The 19,058-nt window shown below is 36.1% G+C and overlaps 1 protein-coding gene across 2 annotated transcripts in view; it reads left to right on the plus strand.

Annotated features, from left to right (window-relative positions):
- The window catches only part of camk1b (calcium/calmodulin-dependent protein kinase Ib), a 29,871-nt gene extending 11,261 nt beyond the window's left edge, over positions 1–18,610 (plus strand). The window contains exons 3-12 of one of the 2 annotated variants that reach the window (XM_067505002.1): positions 7,762–7,893; positions 12,557–12,631; positions 13,929–14,067; positions 14,453–14,579; positions 14,704–14,779; positions 14,949–15,061; positions 15,942–16,020; positions 16,163–16,250; positions 16,751–16,892; positions 17,012–18,610. In XM_067505002.1, coding sequence (XP_067361103.1) covers positions 7,762–7,893; positions 12,557–12,631; positions 13,929–14,067; positions 14,453–14,579; positions 14,704–14,779; positions 14,949–15,061; positions 15,942–16,020; positions 16,163–16,250; positions 16,751–16,892; positions 17,012–17,109 — 1,069 coding nt within the window. In that variant the 3' untranslated portion in view covers positions 17,110–18,610. The remainder of the gene's footprint in view (positions 1–7,761; positions 7,894–12,556; positions 12,632–13,928; positions 14,068–14,452; positions 14,580–14,703; positions 14,780–14,948; positions 15,062–15,941; positions 16,021–16,162; positions 16,251–16,750; positions 16,893–17,011) is intronic. The other variant, XM_067505003.1, reaches the window with a different exon arrangement.
- The last annotated feature ends 448 nt before the right edge of the window (positions 18,611–19,058 follow it).

The following is a 19,058-nucleotide window of genomic DNA, read 5'->3' on the forward strand; positions in this document are numbered from 1 at the left end:
GTCAAATGCACTTGAATAACATTAGTTTACAGTATGTGCTGAGGAAACTAGAGTCAGGTGACAGATGTTACAATTAATTTAAAGAAGTGCAAGGCTAAAAAAAATGAGAAGGAAATAATCTAAATTTAGATATCTAAAGAAAAATGAAAATACAGCTGGGCACGTTTTCTTTTTACTCTGGAGTAAATGGAGAAACTGTACATAAATTAGGCTACTTCAAGTCAAATTTAGCTTTTGGTCTTTTTTAATTTCTAACTGAACATAATGAATTCTGTAAAACAATTTTTAGGAATTTACTAAAGGTTACACATAAACCTCATCCACTCAGAATGTAATAAGTTATTGTAATATTTAAATTGAAACCATCTATTATAAAGTGAAGGAAATGTGCTTTTTTAGTTGCATTTGTTGTATTCAAAGCAAAATGTAAAATATATTCTGCATTTAATCTTTATATCAGTAACACTTTTCATCAATCACTTTGTTATAGTTATTTCCTGATGCCTGAATGATAAACCATATTAGTGTAGATAAGGCATCTTAATCCCTATTATTGGACTTTATTTGCATTGTTGCTGCGATGCCTCTGATTTCCATGTATTAAGTAGGCAAAGCATCCTGTGACCACCTGTCCCTCTTCTGCCATAATGTCAGCATGCAATTGTAAAATTAATTCGGGGCGTAGGCACAGTGAAAACCACAGAAATAGGTTTTAAAAGAAATTGAGGCTTGAATGCTATTTTGTTGCTTTTACCTTATTCATGTTTTTGTTTATTGAGTCTGAATCAAACTAATTCAAAACGATAATTACAAAGTAGTGAAAAAAAGGAAACTGTTACCTTTTATGGAGCATATGAGTCTCCCAGCATGAGAGCTGTCCCACTTCATCTATTTTTCATCTCGCTCCAAGCATCGTTTTTTTTCTGTCTCTGTCTTAACTTTCCCTATCATTTAATAAAATATCATGATTATTCCATCGTACTGAATTATTTCACTATCTCTCATTAAAATCTCAGTTCTCTTCATTCTCCCCTTATTTAGTATTTTTTTTAGCCCAGGGTGCTCCACTGCAATGGCTTTGAGTTAATACCTTTTTCTTGCTTTTGCCTTTCTTTGCTTTTCTTTTGTCATCAGGTTTTATGGCATGTGTAAGCTGTAGGATGAGACAAAGCTAAGACCTTCCTTCATTAAAGGAGATAAAGCATAGACAGTGCCCTGCTCCTGTATTGGACCTCAAAGCACAAGACAACATGTTACTGTGACTACCAATGAAATTCTGTCTTAGCCACTTATAAACCCATACAGGAATTATGAGTGAGGCTTATTGCATGCTAACCTATCTCTATTCCTCATTTGTCGTCTTATCCCTGATTACTCTTCTTTTAGATTTAGAGAACAGACATCAAAATGTATGTATAGATATTCTGCTCATCTTCTTTAAGATATTTACACAAGTAATAATCAAATGAGGTTCTTATTTATTCTGAGAGTTAATACACTAACACTCCAGAGTTTAACTTTTGAAAAAAAAAAAAAAGGACAGCTAGAAACTGTTTCCAACTTCATCTCAATCCTTAAAATCCATCTCTGCTTATGGCACCCTCAGCCCTTTAGCCTAACCCTGACCTAATTCAAACTGAAGCCTGCATCTCAGCACCACACAGCTCAGCATGGCATAGACGGTAGTTCCAGGAATACACACACACACACACACACACACATACACACACACACACACACACACAAAATGTAAGGTATCCACTCTTAACAATTTTAAGGACACTTGCAGATTTGTCCTGTACATCTTCCCACAGTCTTTCTTTATTGTTATAATCTCTTATTGCACATATTCCCCTTATTGCAAGCTAACGACATGTCAACAAACTGACTGGAAATGTCTTTCCATGTGCTTTTTATCTCTGTTCACAGAAATGCTTGGGGGTTTACTACACTGATCAGCCACAACTTTAATACCTCTTGATACTTCTTCAAATGACTCAATTCTTGTTATTGGCAGTGAGTCAAACATCCCAGCACCGCAGCAACATTCTATTAAAGCAACACTAATTAAAGGATTATTAAGACACCAGTAGACAAAGCACAAAGATAACCTTACATCTAACATGAGTTAGGGTTAGGGGTAGTAGTGTGGTATGTGTGATATTTACTGAACACACTTTTGTCTAAGAATAAACATTGACAAAACATAATTAATCAAATGTGCATGCCAGTCGTGTATCCCAAAACTTAATATTAAAAACAAAATACGCTTAAGGTAAAATTAAGAGTGAGTGAAAACATTACTGAACCAATCTATGGTGTGTTGTAACGGTTATACAGTGAGTGAGTCTTTAGAGAAAGAAAGTGAGTGTGGTTTGGTTTTGCCCATCTTCAGGTTTAGAGGGACCAAAGGTGGTCTTTTTATGGTTTAGGACCAGTATCACAGTTGGGTATCTCTCAGCTGTTATTTGACCAGATGGTCATTCCCTGTCTTTTTCTGACTTTTGCACAGTTGCTATTTTGTCATCTATTTGCATACTTTCTTGACCAACTTCTCAGCAGGACAGATTTCAAAATTAGTTGAAATTTGCGAAACGTGGGTTTTATAGTAGAAAGAAAATGTGGCAAATGCAAAACCACATGAGGATGCTTGTTTATTTTGTAATGTGTGTACTTTTTTGGGGGGTGGTTAACAATAATACTAGTCTGCTTTGACACCTAAAGTACAAAACTGTAATTCAGCAGGTATTAAAAAAAGAAAACATTCCAATAAAGGAGAGGGGACTAAAGAAACTGAGACTGAAGTTCTGCAATTTCAGGGTTATATGGCTTCTTACAAAAAAATAATTAATACCTGCATAAAGGGAGTGTAAGTTGATTACAAGTGAAAGCCAGCCATTAATAATCTTTTTTTCCACTAATGGTCAGTTAGTAAATTTGCATTTATGTAATGTGCGTTAGTGTTTTTCTTTGTTAATGATGCATTAAAATTTTAGGTCCTTGGTTTTACATAGAGGTATCAGGTGATACACATGTTAAAAGTTTCATGGGAACTAAGCAGCTTACATGCAGACACTTATGTAATAAAGAGTTTAGGTGAGTGAGTGAGTAACTATGCTAATATTTGAAGCTTTTGAGCAGCAAAAGCAAAAAGGCTGCTTCTTTTCCAATGTTTGGACAGGATGAAATGTGTTTGTATACGGATTTTGTGCACAATGTCTGTCATTAGAATATATGCTGTTTTGATGGGATGTACATATTTATCTTTTTTGAGTCTCCAGGTATTAATATTTTTTGCTGCTTGGCTATATTTAAAATGAACGTATTTGCACAGTGAATTTTGCACAGTAAAAAACATACTGTTTGCAGAGTTGCAGTAGGCATGTCTTAATTGAGAGTGCTAACAGCACTGTGTGTGTGTGTCTTAATCACACTGTGCAGCACAGTGTGATTAATTTTCTGTGGGATACCATTGTTGTGATGACATTTTGTATTATTAGTTTTATATTAAGCATTAAGTTGTATTTGGTAACGTTAGGGTAAGAGGAATAACAGTGAGTGTCCTCACAACTATAAAAAGATATGACTATGTGTGTATCCTCTTCCTCCCATTGTTATGATAAGAATGTCCTGTTAGGAACAGGAACAGCTCAGTAAGCACATTTGTTTACCTAATAATCCATCTAAAGCCCTCTGCTGGCATTACGCTTTTAGCAAACTCATCAGTACTCTGCACCAATCAAATATTCATTACAATTATGCTCTTTACAATTTCTGTGCTGAGTCTACACTCAATGGCAGTATAAATGTTGACTTTCAATTTTTAGTGTTTTGTTTTGACGGAGAATTTTTCATCAATATCAAGTAATCACCAACAGCTACTGAACATGCATTTCTACAGATAGTTTACCTTGTGTCCCAATTTAGCATACGTGTTTGTGCCCACAGTATAGTCAGTTCAGAGGCACTTAATATAAGCCTTCGAATGGGAGATAGGACAGGTCTGGAGTGTCATAGCATGTTCTTCATCAGTACAGTTTCCCCTTGTAAACCTTTCAGCAATATCTTTGTAGTAACACATTAACATTTTTATCAGACATCAGAAAACACTGTCTCTCTCTGTCTCTAGTTTGGTTAATTTGTAAGCAGCATGGCCAATAATATTATTATATTATTATGTACAGAATGAATATCATCATTGGCAAAGACTCCTTTATTTATAACAGTTGTAAAAGCAAATCCCCTTTAACAGAAGCTACATTGTCTCATTGTAAAAGTGTTGTGTTTTAGAACATTGCCCAGCAAAATATAGGCATTTCCCTAAAGTTCTCTGCTATTCAGAAAGAAGTATTTAGAGGAAGTACATAAAAACAATGCCCAGTGCTGTTTGGTAACAGGAAGTCAGGGTTAAAGGTTTCTCTTTTTGGAAAGAGTATTTTGAAGGGTCTCAGCTAAAAAATAGCTTAAACTTCAAATTGCTTCACCTTTTTTAAGTAATCCACGAGGCAGATTCATTAGATTTTACACTGGGTACATTTAAAAGAAAGTTATGAGGAAACTCGTATGAAAAATTACTCAAATAACAGATACGATAAGATATCCATGTTGTTAAAGGCACATTAATGTTGTTAGTTTTACCAGTGTTTGTGTGAACGACTGTGACACTTCCCCAGAGCCCCTTGGCGTGTCAGTGGGTGCATGGAGAATGTCAACAAAATCCTCCAAATGCTACAGAGGAATTTGCAGCACTGACAACCTCCTCCACACAGCTGGATTTCTGCCAAAGCTAATGGCTTTTCTGTGGCAGTTTTACTTTCTTGTTGAGGTGTGACCACAAAGCCGTACTCCCAGGATAATTGTTACTTTGATCAAGAAATGGGTTTAGTGTTCTGTAAGCTTTGGTTAACACCAGAAAAGTTATAAATAGGTAATTGTCATAAAGCACAACACACAGAGAGTGTACATTTTGACTACTATACACCATGGTTGTTGCAATACCAAAAAACTTAATACCAATACTAATACTAATGAAAATGTACAATTCTCGATAACCCTTTTTTGATACAAAAAATTTAACCATTGTAATAAATGTATTTTAGCATAAACGTTTTATTTTAGCAACAAGGTTGGAATGATGGAATAACCCCCCAGTTGTAGAAGACATATCCTTGCATACAAGCAGTCAAATTAATTGTGATTCTAAATAAAGTACGCATAAAGCTGTAAATATAATGTTTAGTAGCAGTACTAAACATGGACTCCCATTTCAAATGGCCAATGCTGAATATTCGGTGAGGCTCCATGGGATTTTTGCTGTGTTTCCAGTTTATAACCCTGGTCCTCAATAATCCCTGTCCTGCTTGTTTTCTTATATCTTTGCCCTACCCACTGCTGATTACCTGAATGGGGTATGTTCATTTAGTGACAAGCTGGAATTCACCATCCTAGATGACGATTGAATAAGGCCAGATACTGTAAAGTAAACTCTTATCTTCTGATTTGTGTCCTTCGATGACCACATCTGATCTAGGCATTTAGTAGTGGGTAGTGTAGGAGTAGCTGAAGGATTTAAAACCACTAATATATGCAGTCCCATGTCTTCTGCTTTCTCTTCTTCTCACACAAAACGTGCATGCTACATACCTGTCATTGACTCATATGGAAAAGAACATATTTTTAAACACATTTTAAGTATTATTTTTAAGTACAGAATTCACAGAAGAATTTGGGCTTTAGCATTTTTATCTGGTGGCATTTTTCTTTCATTTATACACAGAAAACCTACACTGTTGCCCATAAAGTTGGAATAATTTTGTTTTCAGAAAAGTTCTTTTTTTGGGGGGGGGGGGGGGGGGGGAAGATTAATAGATTGATCAGTAAAGTTTTTAAAAGTTTTTCACTTTATCTATTAAGAACAAATCACATTTATCACAATACTCATGTACTGAATACTATGCAATAGCTTTTTACACTGCACTGTCAACTGTTTATTATTCTATTATGCATTATTCTTAATGTAATGTAATTTAATGCTACACTTTGCACATATTGACTTGTAAATATGTATTTATAGTTTCTTTTGAGAGTCAACACCTCATAACACACATTCATCTGTACATCATGTCCACAGAACTCCCGTCTGTATATTATGTCCATAGTTCTTCCACAAGTACATTATGTCCATAAAATTGCCTATCCTGTACATACTATAGACACCGTATATTTTCGACTTGTTATTACACTTCTGGTTAGATACTAAACTGCATTTTGTTTTCTTGTATTTGTACATGTGTAATGACATTAAAGCTGAATTTAATATAATCTAATCTTTACACACACACACACACACACACACACACACACACACACACACACACACACACACACACACACACACACACACACACAGAGAGAGAGAGAGCGTCATGTCTCACTACACAAACTACATTCCCTAACCCTTTACCCTAATCCTGATGTTAACAACTGAGTGCCTAACCTAATATATATAATTCTTAGCCAAACATTCTGAAGAAGCTCTTTGAAGTTATGTGGGCCACACCATATGTATCCACACAAGGAAATGAAGACATTCAAATTTTCTTAATAACAGTATAACAATAATATAATAAATAAAAGTAATAACAAAAGCTTAATAACACCTGTTTTAGGGAGACAAAGACATGACAGGTCTATTTCATAGCAAACATTTCTTTACCACAAGTTGGTGTAGCTTCAATAATTGTTTCATAGCAAAAATCAGAAGAAATATGAGTAAACAATATGTAGTAAAAAATACATAAATCTAAATGTAACTACAGTGTTCAAATCACAGAGCTAATACCATTTATTACTAAGCTCAAGAACAAGTTTTGGCCCTGTGGCACTTGCTGAGTCTGGACAAGGTTTCATAAATTGTGTTTCATCCCTTTATGTGGTCTATACAGCTGAAATCCTGTGTGAATGTTCATGTTCTATGATAACTTCAGTGTCCACTATCAAAAATCGGAGATGCATCTAACTTGGCACTTGCTAATATGGAATTGCCTGAAAAACAAACACACATGGAATCCTCGCATTAGCTAAGTCAGTAATTTATAGCCCCACATGCCTAAATCTAAAATCATTCATCTGTCTTGAGTTTACTGGTTACATGGTAGATTACAAGTCAAAAGTATGAAACTGTGCCATCTCTATCTATCCCTTATAACATCAATACAGGTATTGTGTAATTTCTTTTAGCTGTATGTGCACCCATCAAATATATGATTAAAATTTAAGTAATAGATCCAAGTGTGTAGAAGCATTTTTTATTTATTTTTTTGGTTTATTTGTTTATACCATACCACAATGGCAATGCAGACTCTAACCATCCGCTTAATTTATGGGAATCACGTAGGTGAGAATGGAAATTTGAAAGTTTTAGGCTATTACAAGCATTTTTCACAAATATGAAACCCAGCATTTTATATTGGTGCTTCCAAATCATCCCACTAAGTTGTTACATCTCCAAAATTTGAATAGCAGCAACCTTCAGGAGGAGGCTAAAATTAAAAATAAACATAATCTGCCAGAAACAGTGTAGAATTTCTGCTAGCTCCTAAATATCAGTATCGAAGTTTTCACTAAGGTTTGATCAATTTACATCAAACCAGGAGTTTCTTTTTTTCTATATTACCACAGACATCTGTAAGACGTCTGCCTACACAGTCTGTGGTAAATATACTGAGGTCTGACAGACTGATCTGTTTGTTTGTGTTTCAGGGGAGCATTCTCTGAAGTGGTCCTAGCCGAGGAGAAAAGGACCCAGAAGTTGGTGGCTATCAAGTGCATCCCAAAGAAGGCACTAGAGGGAAAGGAAAACAGCATTGAGAATGAGATTGCAGTGCTGCATAAGTAAGTGGACTAATTTGATTTGGGACCCTGAGCAATAATGTACCCTATTTTTCTATTATTAAAAAATACAACATTAATTCTATTTATGATTAATGAATCACTTATCAAAGCAGTTCTGAATTGTAACCACCTATCTTTAGTTATGTGCAGCCTTCTTTGGAAATGCTAGATTTAGTTCAAGACGGCACATTTTTCATTACTGTATCTCCATTACTGCATCATGTGTATTGTACCACATAACTAAATATGGCATTTGTTGTATATGATATAAACTGTTGTAATAGGATCTACAATAATGTGTTTCCCAATAGCAATTTCATGCAATTTCAGGAACTGATGTCTTTTATATTTTGTAAAGATGGTCCCTTTGAAAAGCTGCTAGATTTGTTGGATTTACCTGACTAGTTGATTCTGGAAAGCAAAACTGCTGCAATTTTTTCAGTAACATTTTAATGTTTGTTGTTCAGATTGTTAGGTGTTTTGTAATTGGTTGAACTGTTTAATATAACCACAGGCAAGAATAAAAACTATACACTTAGCACATTGAACGTGTTCATCTGCTAAGTGGATAGTTTCATCTTGCAGGTAAGTTGATTTTGCTTGGTTTATAGAGACATATCAAATACAATCCCCAGAAGTGCTCACACCTACACCTGTACAAGTTTATTCTCTATGTTTGAAAGGTGAAATAATGTTTTATTATATTAAGACAAAGCAAGTGACTGTACAAATCCTGGCAATTGTTGGGGGCTTCAGACGTACTTCTCTTTAGATGGGGGAATTACACACCATGGTGAAAATGGCTGATCTACATTTGGTCCCAAGTTATTTTTAGAGCTGTTGTTGCCTGGGTTACAGGAGTCACACAACTCTAGCAAATATACAGCTATGATCTCTCCTGAGGTGAGCACAGTGGAATGAGAGTCATTGAGGTTAGTTAACAGTTGGATGACAATTTTGACTCATGGAGTAAACTGATGTAAACTTGGCCTGAAAAATCACAGCTTGTTTGCTTTGTCTGAAGTTTGTATGGACTCACACAAAGCTTTCATTACTCATTTAAACATGTCATCCTCCAGTCCCCCAAGTCTTAGAATAGAGTCCTAAAGACCAGAAATCACCTAGAATTTTTCCACTTCTGGTTCCCTCATCCGGAAGTCTGTATTTTTTGTTTGTTTGGTTTTTTTTTTTTGGTTATGGGTTTTTGGTTAAATGCCATGTATAAGATCTGTAGTTAACAAAAGGTCAAGAGATTGTTATGTTTTATTCTACAACATAAAATCCCTCAGTAAATACCTCACTAACACTTTTTTTAGCTTTAAATTGTCTTAAAGAGGCAGTTACTAACAAGTGGTTAAATGAGACTACAGAGGTTGGGAGCATTAAAAGTCATCCTGTCACAGACTCATCAACTCACTAATCCATTATTACAGCCTCATTGAGTTCATAAACTGCGATTTATTTCGACTGTGTTTTAATTCAGTAACAATACCTATTTACTTCTTACAAGTGTATTTAAGTTTAAAAAATGATAGTAGTGGTGGTTTATTTTTGAAGATTATCTTGCTGTACAAAATGTGTAAGTATCATAAGTTTATCACTGAGCTTATTTTCCACAACAATTCAATAGCCAGCAGAAACATGGCACTGGATTTTTGTTAAGGGAGGGGAGATGCTAACTTCTGGGTTGATCAACAAAAACTAAAATCATCACAACGGCCCTCTATAGGTGTGATTAGCTGTTTCTACTTTTTGTAATCTCCCCTCATAAGTATTTTAACTGAAGAGTTGTGGCAAAAGTCTGAAGATGTATAGTAAAAAAAATCTGTGCTCTTGTTGTTTTGGCACCAAAAACCATAACAAACACACTGAAACTAAAAGCGTGGCCTGCTTTTTATCTGCTGCTCCTTCCCATGAGAATAGAGCCAGACTTGTCATTTGGAATTGTCTTGTTATGTCTCGGTAATTATCGGTGTTTACTTGGTTTCTTTTACATAGCACTTAACAGTGTATTTAAACCTAACAGTGTTTTCATTGGACATGCTGTGTAAGTTCATTTATTATCCGTTTAATAACTAATAGCTCAGTTTAAGTTGGTGTATTTATGATCCGTATTAAATACACTCAGTTGAATGTAATGTTATAATTACTGCTTGAAAGTGGCTGTACAGTAGCAGGGCAGCTGCAGCAACCAGTCAAAAGAGTTGGTGTGCAATTCCTGCAGGGTCCGTGTTGAAAACCTGAAATGTCTTATTAACATTAATGGATAGCATATCTGAAAAGTTGGTTACAAGCTTACTGGTGTGTTCCTGACCATTTAACATTTCTCTATATTTGTATTTCTCTATATTCCATGTATTGAGGAATAAAAATGACAGCCCCCATTTTAGGATTCCCTCCATATTAGAGAATTGGAGTAAAATATTGGAACTTCCTTTAGTAATATAAACTCTGACACATCAAGAAAACCAGAAATACCCTTTCTAATAAAGATAATAAAGGCAGAGATGTATAATTGTGTTTTCTGTTGAAGGAACCAGATTGGTTCACATTAACGAATTAATCTCTCTTGACCTGAAAGCTGAACTCTGTCAATATTGTAAGTGATTTGTTTTTTTTTTTTTTTGTTTTTTTGTGGAAACACTTCACAGAAGCCACAAGAAATTTTTGAAAACACCATTCTCAATAGCTTTTAAACCCTGCAGACATTGTAGGAAGCATAAATTCATTCACAGCCCACTTAGTTCACTATGTTAATAAACAAAAAACTTTTGTTACAGCTCCAAGTAAGACCAATGAAACACAAAAGGACAAATGTGCAGAGAATAAAAAATTGTAATGACCAAATCTGTTCAAACTTAATAGACACATGTCCAAAAGGAATAAATCAATGAGCTGTGTCATTATTTAAGTTGTACATTTGCCACTTTCACCTAGATGTCACTGGCTACAGAGTAGGTAACAGACTTCTACATTGTGATGTGTGTGAGACCTACAGGTTTTGGCAGAGTTAAGCCAATGACTCACCAGCCCTGAGTAAACATTTCAACTCTGTGTCTATCATAAGTTCACACAAATACACACCTACTAAGAAGTCTTACATGCAACATCTTGATTGCATGTATCTGATCTTTACTAATTGTGTACATATGTTTATGTTCAAGCCCATACATGTTTTGGCATGTGCTCACTTTGCAGGTTTAATCCATCATTCATCCTGTCCTGGGTCAGTCTCCCCTTCCACACTGAGATACTATAGACATTTCTACACTTACTAACTAAGCAGAAATTATTGCTTTTCTCACATTTTGCAGGGAAGCCTCTCTATTAAAACACAATCTCAGCCCCACTGCCAGTGCTTTTTCAGTGAGTGACACAGTTGCCTCTGGAGCAGGTTAGACCCATGACTTGTGTTGTCTTGTCTTCCTATGCCCAAGTCAACACATTCACCTTCAAACGTGTGTAAAGCCTTGATACTGATGCTAATTTATTGACTAGGTTTCACAGAAATACATGGAGTGCATTATGAAGGCATGTTAAGCAACATGCTAGGCCCCCTTTGTGTTCATATTGTGTAGGGCCATGAGAGCACATACAGAGTGTCATAATCCACATCCTTGCCATTAGTTAAATGCACTTCCACAAATCCACAGATTGTGGTTTTAAAGTATAGACAACTTAGCAGAGCCCCATCAAAAACAGTAAAGATTAAAATTTATTTTTTTAAAGAGCAAAATTACTTCTATGTAAAAAATTGCAATTTTTAAAAATAATATATTTGATTTGATGTTCTTAAATAGCTATACGAGTATTTTATGGGAAAGAAATACATTCTACACATCACATGTAATAGGATACACTCAAAGCATTTCAGAGAATAAATATTTCTTACTTAATTTAATAAAACTCCACAGGACACCTTTAAATTGCAAGAGTATCACACTTATCACAATATGGCAATGGGCTGATCAAGGTTTGGGTCTTGTTTAAATTTTTAATACTTGTGCTTGTATGAGACTTAATGATCAACCCTAAATTCATTACAGCGAAAGGTAAAACTACCATAAAATACTGTCATTAATGTCAGTGTTGTTCCACCAGCGTTGAATAAACTTTTAAAGAGCAAACCCCATAAGAGGCTTCCATCATAACTCAGTGAAACATTGGTAATATTGGAATGATCTGACCTATTTTGTTGTGCTACCTAGAAATACAAGCCTGAAGAGCATGTAGACAGATGTTTGTCATGACACGGGGATACACACTGTACACACTGATCAGACAATTCCATTCTGTATTTGGTGAGTCATATTCTCACCCGTCACAGCACCCACAGGTTTCAAGGGGCAGCTCAACACAGAGTTCAGCCAATTAGAAGGCTGCATGCCACCACACAATGTAGCCACCTCCACAGCCAGTAAGCAGTACATGTGATTATAGGATGAAGCTGCGTGGTGGGTTCATACGTGGGTACATGCACTGATTGTCCCACTAATTCTCATGACACCTATGGGAATTATTTATTCTACCTCCTGACAAAATTCAAGAAAAACTAAATACTGGCTAAAATAAATGAGCTAGTGGGGTTATGGGTATTATAAGAAGAAAAATAAAATGAACAACTTAATTTCTTGTCTTCTTTCTCTCCTTTCCCTGCTCACAGGATTAAACATGCCAACATTGTATCCCTGGAAGAGATATTCGAGAGTAAATCACACCTCTACCTTGTCATGCAACTGTGAGTATTCAAATATGTGTAGGTTTATGTGATTCTTCTTTGTGTAATGGGTGTTTCAAACTCTCACGCAAAATATACTACACACTGACAGTCACATGCTATTAATTGCACTCTCTAACACATTTATTGTGCATACCGACACTGTGCTATGCCTTCTCATAAACAGGTAGTTCATCCTCACACCTGCAGCCTGTCAGTGTCCTACCTACCCCTCCTGATAAAGGACAGGTTAAGATCAGGCAGACTGGGCAGCTCCTGAATATACAACTAATTTCTGCATTTATCACAGTCAGGTTCGAATTAGAGAATTAGATTAAATTGAAAATGGTTGCAGGGAGAGAGGTGTTCATTTATGAAGGGAAGGATAATTGCACATTTTTATAATGTTTCATGAGGGATAAATGGTAAATGGTCTGCACTTATATAGCGCTTTTTCTACTTATTGGCACTCAAAGCACTTTACACTGCTTCTTATTCATCCATTCACACTCACAATCACACACACACACTGGTGGGGGAGCTGCTATTGAGCTGGCCAACGCTCACCGGGAGCAACTAAATAGGGGTCAGTGTCTTACTCAAGGACACTTCGACATGTGACCGGAGGAGCCGGGGATTGAAGCAACAACTGTGAGATTGGTGGACAACCGCTCTACCTTCCTGCCACAGTGGCCCACTGTGTGATGTGAAACTATGAGGACTAGGTGACAAAGGGGATATTGTTGTCCAACTTAGCTGTTACAGATAGATGACATGTCAGTTTCTCTTTTGCTTCTCTTTTTCATCAGTGTCTCTGTATGTCCGTCTGTCCTGTTTCTCTGATTTCTTTACCTTGTTTACTTTATGGTAAAAATATTGTCTGTCTCTCTATACTCTTCACCTGAAACTGTCAAAGAGAGGCAAACATGCTTAAACATATATTTATAATGTGTGTTTGTGTGTGTGTGTGTGTGTGTGTGTGTGAGAGAAAGAGAGAGAGAGAGGGAGGGAGGGAGATATTAATATTAGAGTAAAGTCTCCATCTAGTGGCTTCAAAGTTTATTGTCAAGCAGACAAACTATGTGGTTTCCTTTATTTTTCCACATACGGATTTTTTTGAATAAGATACTTTCTATCAACCTGCATTTGTTTTGTTGGTGAGATGTGAGATTCACATGTAGTACATACTGTTATAGTGTTAGTGTTAAAAATAACCCATTTCTGTCTGTAAATGGATTTTTAAAATACTCCAGCATTTAGTTTTACACTGCTCCTTTTCATACTTCTACTTTTGATTCTTCCATCTCTCCTAATGCAGGGTGTCTGGTGGGGAACTCTTCGATCGTATCATAGAGAAAGGTTTCTACACAGAGAAAGATGCCAGTAAGCTCATTCAGCAGATCCTGGATGCTGTTAAATACCTCCATGACATGGGCATCGTGCACCGTGACCTCAAGGTCAGCCAAGACTCAGACATCTAGGAAAATCTTATCTTTACGTTGCAATGGATTTTTTTAATTTCATCTATTGATTAAAATCATGCTACTCTGTTTGTATCAACACTCAAAAAACTTCCTGTGTTACCCCAAATTAAAAACATGTTTCCAAGTATTTTGCATCATCATGTGCTTTTGCAGATAATAAGAAAACTTTTAACTTTAGTTGTCTTCATAAGCCTGTCTGTAATTAGTCTGCCTCTGTGTTTTTGTGTGGGTGGCTGTTTATGCTCTTTTGCTTGTTCAGGAATGTTTTTGTTTTTCAGCATGAATTGTTTTCTTGCTTTTCTGTTGGTATGGTACTCTGTCTACGCCCCTGATTTCAGTATTGTTTTTGTCATTGTAGCCAGAAAACCTGTTGTACTACAGTATGGATGAAGACTCCAAAATCATGATCAGTGACTTTGGTCTGTCTAAAATCGAAGGGTCTGACAGTGTGATGTCGACAGCCTGTGGAACACCTGGTTATGTTGGTAAAGCAGTTACCTACTGTCTTAAATGTCCAATAATTCCAAGAAATGACATTTAAGAGTGCCATATAATTTGTATCCATTTTAACATTTAACTTAACTGAGTGTCCTTGTCTTCATACTTCAGCCCCTGAAGTCTTGGCTCAAAACCCCTACAGCAAAGCAGTAGACTGCTGGTCCATTGGTGTCATAGCCTATATTCTGTGAGTATTTTTACAACCTGGGCCTAATTGAGCAGTGGATGAAAACATTTCTGAACAATAATTTTGCACTCACACAGTATTTAAATAGAACCAAATATTGATGTTTTTTGTTCCAAACGATGCCACTTCAGAAGAAATATAATACCTATGCTGTTTTGTTTTGCCTCAGGTTGTGTGGTTATCCTCCCTTCTATGACGAGAATGATTCCAAACTCTTTGAACAGATCCTGAAGGCCGAATACGAGTTTGATTCTCCTTACTGGGATGATATTTCTGATTCAGGTATTAATCCAGTTTTACTTAATCTTTTTTTGTCACCATAAGCTTGATTCTTCATACAGATGTAGCAAATACACATCTCTATAGACCAGGTCTCCAAGTGTTTTTTTTTTTTAATTAAGATCAAAATTATGTTTAAACTAAACTAAACAAGAACCCAAAGGTTTTTGTCCTCCAGTTAACATCCCATCGTACTTAAAGCTCTTATGGGAATTATATTTTACATGACACTGAATGTCCAATTGTTTAAAATGTCCATAAAACAACGAGCTGTCCTCGAAAAGTTGTTTTTCTAATACACAAAATTGTTGTGAACATGAGACATCTTTGAAACTGTTGTAGCTGCATTATCTTTACCACAGTTATCCCAGCATATGGATTTGTCTTGATGCTCAAAAAGATAAATCCATCCATAGGCAGTATCACACAGTTGTTAAGAATGAACACTGTCACCTACAACAACTGAATGATCTGTCTGCCTTGAGAGAAATTGATTTGCACAGAAGTGTTAAACCTGTTTAGAGTTTTGTTTCTCTAACCAATAAATATTTAGTCCAGCCTCTACTGATCACCTCGCAGGTGTTGAGCCCACAGATCATGGCAGTGAACCCATGTTGGTTTTTTTTCACTGGCTCAGCTCTTGGACTTTGTCCCATTTTTCCCATTTCTGGCGACCATATTTAACTTTTAGAACAGATGAAACTACATGGAGCTACCAGTATTGTAGTGTATGGGAATGACCTCAAACGTTTTTTATTCTTTTACCGATAGATCCAGAAATACTATTACATTAATAAGCCATATCCTGTTTGAAGTTGATGTTGGAGCCTTCAGAAATAAATGTGCAGCTACTGACATTTTACCCTTTTTTTTGTTATTAAAGCTAAAGACTTCATAGTCCATCTGATGGAGAAAGACCCCAACATACGTTACACCTGTGACCAGGCACTTCAGCACCCCTGGTACTTTTCCTAGTTTGCTATATTATGTTGCACTTACAGCATCATAGAGCATCATTTTGGTCTTTTGACTTGTTATCTTTTGTCTATAAAGATTTTCACAAAGGTTCTTACATAGAGAGACATGTACTCTGTTCTTTGACAGGATTGCTGGAGACACAGCTCTGGATAAAAACATCCATGAATCTGTCAGTGCTCAGATCAAGAAGAATTTTGCTAAGAGCAAGTGGAAGGTAACTTAAACTTCAAGTTTATCTTAGATGATCTGTGTGTTTCCCCCCTTCTGGTATATATACAACGTTTAAAGTTTATAGCTACAGCAGCATGTCTTGTTTTAAACTGAACCTCAGAAAACATTCAAAAATTGTCTTCTTTTTCTAAATGCTCTTGTTTCAGTTGTGAATTTGTAATATTAAATAAAACCTTAGGCCAATGGTTTTATGTTTACCATTACCTTTATTTTTTCGCATTTCTTTTCATTTCTTTTCATTTCTTTACTCTTCAGCAGTGAAATGCGCTGGTTACCTCTATGTGCTTCTAAGGCCTACTTAAGTTACGTTATGAGGAGGTCAAAATCATTCTTTTACCAAATTGCTCACAAATCAAGCTTATAGAGGTTGCATTGTAATAAGTCAAAAATAAAGCAGTCACTGTTTTATGCTGTCTGAGTCCCAGTTTGTGAAAGTTCTGCATTTTTGTGGATTATGCTGCATTTGTATCTTTTTCTCTGCAGCAAGCATTCAATGCCACAGCAGTAGTCCGTCACATGAGGCGTCTCCAGTTGGGCACCAGTCATGAGGGACCCAACCTCAACGTGCCCAGCCTGTGCCAAACTCATCTGCTGATGCCAGAAAAAGATGCAGGTGCCAGCTGTGGTAGAAGTTTCTATATAATACTCTCTTATGATGACTATAAATGGTCATTTTTAGTGTAACATATTTTTCTGCCACACAGCTACAGTACTGAAGTCATGTCTTATCACTTTGTCTTTCAGAGGCTTGTTCTGAGGGAGGGTGTTCCCAGAATGCTGATGATGAGACAGAGCATCTGTCCAACTGCACCTACCGCTGCCATCCAACCAGCAGGGTGTGATCCCTGCACCTGCTCCGCTTATTTGTCTTATCAATCCCAGTGACTTTCCGATTTTAACCCCCTCAGTGGAACCAGAGGCACCACGTCCCCCTTATCTGGTTAGGAATACAGCGTCATTCCAACCTCTCACCTGCAGGGGGAGCAAGCCTTTCCAGCCTGAGAATGAAGCCACAGAATGGGATAAAAAAGAAAAGGAGGGAGACTTAATGATGATCTTGCTGCACCAGTGTGGATCACTTTTACAGACTGGGCTGGCAGTTTGGGTTGGCATGAAGGAGGGGAACCTCCTCCACCGGTATGACAGGGGGATTGTTTTTGCCAAAGCAGGGCAGAGCTTGTTGGACACTGTTTTTATTCAACCTGGCTTTTTGTTTGTTTTATTGTTTACTGTTTTATATATTTTAAGTTGTCTTTTTATCCTCCTACTGTTAGAATTAAGAGTATAAATTCATAAACAATATCTGCATGATCAGGAGAGAATCTTCCCCATGCATGTTTTATCTTTAAAATGCACCATGTTGCAAAAAATGCAGCGCAAAAGTAAAATGCAAATGATTGTTGTTTGTAAAGTTTTTCAGTGCTGAAAGATATAGATCATTTTAATATGTTTCAGTATTTCAAAAGAAATGTAGTCAAATCTTTACATTTTACAGACATACATTTTGTGTCTTTAAATTTTGCTTTTAGACAATCAGCAACTAAAACATTTATGCAATTAAATCTCCATCTATCTATTATGTAGCCTTTCTTGTGGCGATCTAGTGTTTTCCATGCAGCAATTTGGCTTTTTCCTTCTCTTTTTATTCAAGCCCAAGCCCCTTTAACCACTCCAGCACAGGGATTATCTTTGTCTAAGGTGCCTTTTTGATAGAGTTTGATGGGTTTATTTTTGGATAATTTCTCAAATGTTTAGTGTGTTTTTCTTGCAGTACAAAAACTTTCTGTAACATTATATTTTGTATGTATTTTTAGTTTTTAAAGGTAGTTTTATGCTTTTGTCTCAAAGTTGAGTACTGTTCTCAGAAAGGAGGCTTGCACACCTACAGTACACTGCTACTAATTTCAAACACATTTTGTTTTTCATGAAATCTAGTCGGAATAAAAATGAGATCAGTTATACATTATAAAATGGCTAAAGAATGAGACTAAATTCAATAGTAACCTAAGCTCCTCCCTTTTTTTGAAATGTATTTGGAATTTTTGCCAGCCTCCTCAGTGACATCACGTTTATGTATTTAGATAAAAAATGTACAGTTGGATTTTGTGCAAAAAAGTTTAACCGATGAACTTGAAATACCACTAATCATCAAGACTGGCCTCATTTAGTAGGTTTAAGTAGGTTGTGTGAATGCAAAAAACTTAACAATTATGATATGCATCTTTCACCATGTACTGTATTTTTGGCATCATTACACTTCTCTTACATTCTGTTACAGGCACATTTCTCCTACATGCAGCCTGTCTAGGATGAACCTGGATTAAAGAATACAAATATGCTTCAGACTGACTCACTTCATCTTTACTATACATCCATTAGTTGCTTTTATGTTTGTGTGTGCATGAAAAGTATGTTTTCCTTTTCCTTTATAGTTTCTTTCATTCAGCATAGACAAACACTGCAGTTGCTTTTACAGATAATTTATTTATGTAAGTATTTTAGTGGCAAATAAGATGCAGAGTAACATTTGTAAAAGAGCTTTTCTCTCTGTACTTTATAACATTATCTGCTACAGCAATGTCTGGGTTCACTGCTCACAAAGACAGTTGAAGTGATGCTGACCTCTTCCATGACCTTCATCCATCCTCTAAACACTCCAGTATTACCATGAAAGGATCAGTTTTTAACTGTACTTTCCTTTTCTGATACAAAAGCATAGGGGTTTACTACTGATGGGATTTGGCACTGATTAAGTACATTTGGATGATGTGGCATTACATTTTTGAATCCC

The sequence above is a fragment of the Channa argus genome, chromosome 5 (assembly GCF_033026475.1).
Source record: "Channa argus isolate prfri chromosome 5, Channa argus male v1.0, whole genome shotgun sequence".
NCBI lineage: Eukaryota > Metazoa > Chordata > Actinopteri > Anabantiformes > Channidae > Channa > Channa argus.